Source organism: Trachurus japonicus, chromosome 23 (assembly GCF_045865225.1).
Source record: "Trachurus japonicus isolate A0001 chromosome 23, Traja_1.0".
NCBI lineage: Eukaryota > Metazoa > Chordata > Actinopteri > Carangiformes > Carangidae > Trachurus > Trachurus japonicus.
Window position 1 is genome coordinate 52614 of NC_140929.1, and position 2387 is coordinate 55000.

The 2387-nt window shown below is 48.3% G+C and overlaps 1 protein-coding gene across 1 annotated transcript in view; it reads right to left on the bottom strand.

Moving 5' to 3' along the window:
• Positions 1-757: 757 nt before the first annotated feature.
• The window catches only part of opn1sw1 (opsin 1 (cone pigments), short-wave-sensitive 1), a 6375-nt gene continuing 4745 nt past the window's right edge, over positions 758-2387 (bottom strand). Inside the window, exons 4-5 of the mRNA XM_085769483.1 lie at positions 2264-2387; positions 758-939 (exon numbers count right to left, since the gene is read on the bottom strand). The exon at positions 2264-2387 is cut by the window's right edge and continues 116 nt beyond it. Of these exons, the coding sequence (XP_085625609.1) occupies positions 835-939; positions 2264-2387 (229 nt within the window). The 3' untranslated portion in view covers positions 758-834. The remainder of the gene's footprint in view (positions 940-2263) is intronic.

Consider the following 2387-nt stretch of genomic DNA (forward strand, 5'->3'; position numbering starts at 1 on the left):
TAGTTTTTAATGCTCAGAAGACATCCAAACTAACATCAACTTGCTGTGGCCGGCCATGTTTTCTGAGGTTGTGCAATGAAACGCATTTACCTTTGAAGTCGGGATGTCCAACTTGGATCTTTCCGAGTTCCGAGTGCAACGGAGCGCAGCATAAAGGTCCATGTTGGTGACCAGTTGGTGAATCACCAGTCCAGTTTTAGCCCTATTTTAACTCCACATGAATAATAGTGACACCGAAACAACAGTAATATAAAACACATACATGATCTCCTCTCAGAGGTTGAGCTGCTGCCTGTTGCTGAGCAACCCACATCAGATCCCTGTGGTTTCTGTCACCGTGACGACCTGATAACATCTGCTGCTGAAAAACCACTTTCCACGGAAATGTTTCTTTTCTTTTATCAGTTGCACTTGATGTGGCAACGTTGCAGCTCCTCAAACGATACGATCAGTGTCACACACACACACACACACACACACACACACACACGCACACACACACTCTTCTATCTGTATTACATGAACCCGCCGGTTGATTTTATGAGAAGTTGTATCTGTATCTGCTGTATCAATAAAAAAAAAGACGACAGTTTGTGTCTTGCATGTGTGTGTGTGTGTGTGTGTGTTGGACAGGAAGTACACAACCCATGTGTTTACAACCTTTTTTTTAGATTTTATTTTGTTGCCTTTTTTTTTACACTCGACCTTCTACGTCAATAAATCAGTTATTTACATGTTGTTTTGCCACGAAGCAGAATATCAACCCTGAGTCCTCTGAGTGTCCTCTGAGTCCTCTGAGTGTCCTTCAGCTGTGGACAGACAAACGTCCTCAGTTCACGGAGAAACTGCTGAAACTGAAGACGTCTCTGTCTTTGAAGACACTTCAGACGATTCGTCCATTTTCTTTCCAAACACAGTTTCCATGATGCAGCCGTTGAACTGGAGAGGACAGAAGAGACAGTCAGGACAGAAGAGACGGTCAGGACAGAAGAGACGGTCAGGACAGAAGAGACAGAAGAGACGGTCTGTGTCTTTTGTTTTCGTCGCCTATTGTGTCTTTAACTCTTTTGCGACCATTGACGAGTAAACTCACTGTGTGTGAATATGGTTCCTCTGATATGTAAAACTGTTTTAAACTAAAATCAAAACATAATGTTTTTTATAAACTGTGTGATCTTGGTTTTGTTTGAGTAATCGTTCTCCTTGAACGCTGCTCTGGGGACAGCGTGCAGCGCTGTGCGGCTGTCGGCTGCAGTGTTGCCACTTTCTCGCTGAATCTGGCGACTTTCCAAACCCTCTTGGTGACTTTTTTTTTGACAAAAGCGACCGACGACAAATCTGGCGACTTCCTCCGGTGCTGTTACAAACGTTTCTGGTTTGGAGACTCGGATCTGAAAGCCGGTTATCACTGCTGTTTTCATGGTGCAGCGGGGGCTGTGCAGCGGAGTGGGCGCTGTGCAGCGGGGCGGGTGCAGCAGAGCGGGTGCAGCGGGGGCTGTGCAGCGGGGGCTGTGTAGCGGGTGCAGCGGGGGCTGTGCAGCGGAGTGGGCGCTGTGCAGCGGGGGCTGTGACCGGCCGCCCCAGAGCACCCACCGCCGGCCAGTCACACAGCAGTGTCACAGAGCTGCTGCGCTGCGGCCAGAGACCCACACCGCTGCACCGCTGCACCGCTGCTCTCCACGCTGCCACAACCCTCAGATTTACCTACAAATATATTTATTTAGCCGTAGAAATGATTTGGGAGACGCCACACTGCAGAGTAGCGGTAAAATGAGCAGATTGCCACTTGACACAAAAGTGCGTTTTTCTCTGAAACTAGAGCGGGAGCTCCGTTTTTGGAGAAACCCAGCTCTCTTCTTCTACTTCGTACTCATGAACGAAACGGCGGAAAAACTCGCTGTTTTTTCGAGGAGCACGTTGGAAAGTCACTCTTCAACCACGTGAAAACCGTTTGTTTCTAGGTGATGTGCAGAGTTCGGTTCGACGTGATAAAAAGGTAAACAAACAGCCAAAAACATGTGGTCCTGAGCGGATGTGCTGAAGAATTAGTGTGGTCGCGAAAGTGTTAAAGTTTGGTTGTGTGAGAAAGGCCAGCAGCGCCTGGACTGCCGGAGGCGGAGGCTTTTATGTGATCCTATGAGCTGCAACACAAATTGCCATGAAATAAATTGAACCTTGAACACACACACACACACACACACACACACACACAGCAGCTGTCCTTATCCCTGTGTGTGTGTGTGTGTGTGTGGACGCTGCTGACCTGTTTGTTCATGAAGGCGTAGATCAGCGGGTTGTAGACACACGAGCTCTTGGAGAAGAACGCCGGGATGGTGACGAGTCGATAGTCTTTGTTCTCGTCAGACGAGTAGGCGAAGTAGAGCGCG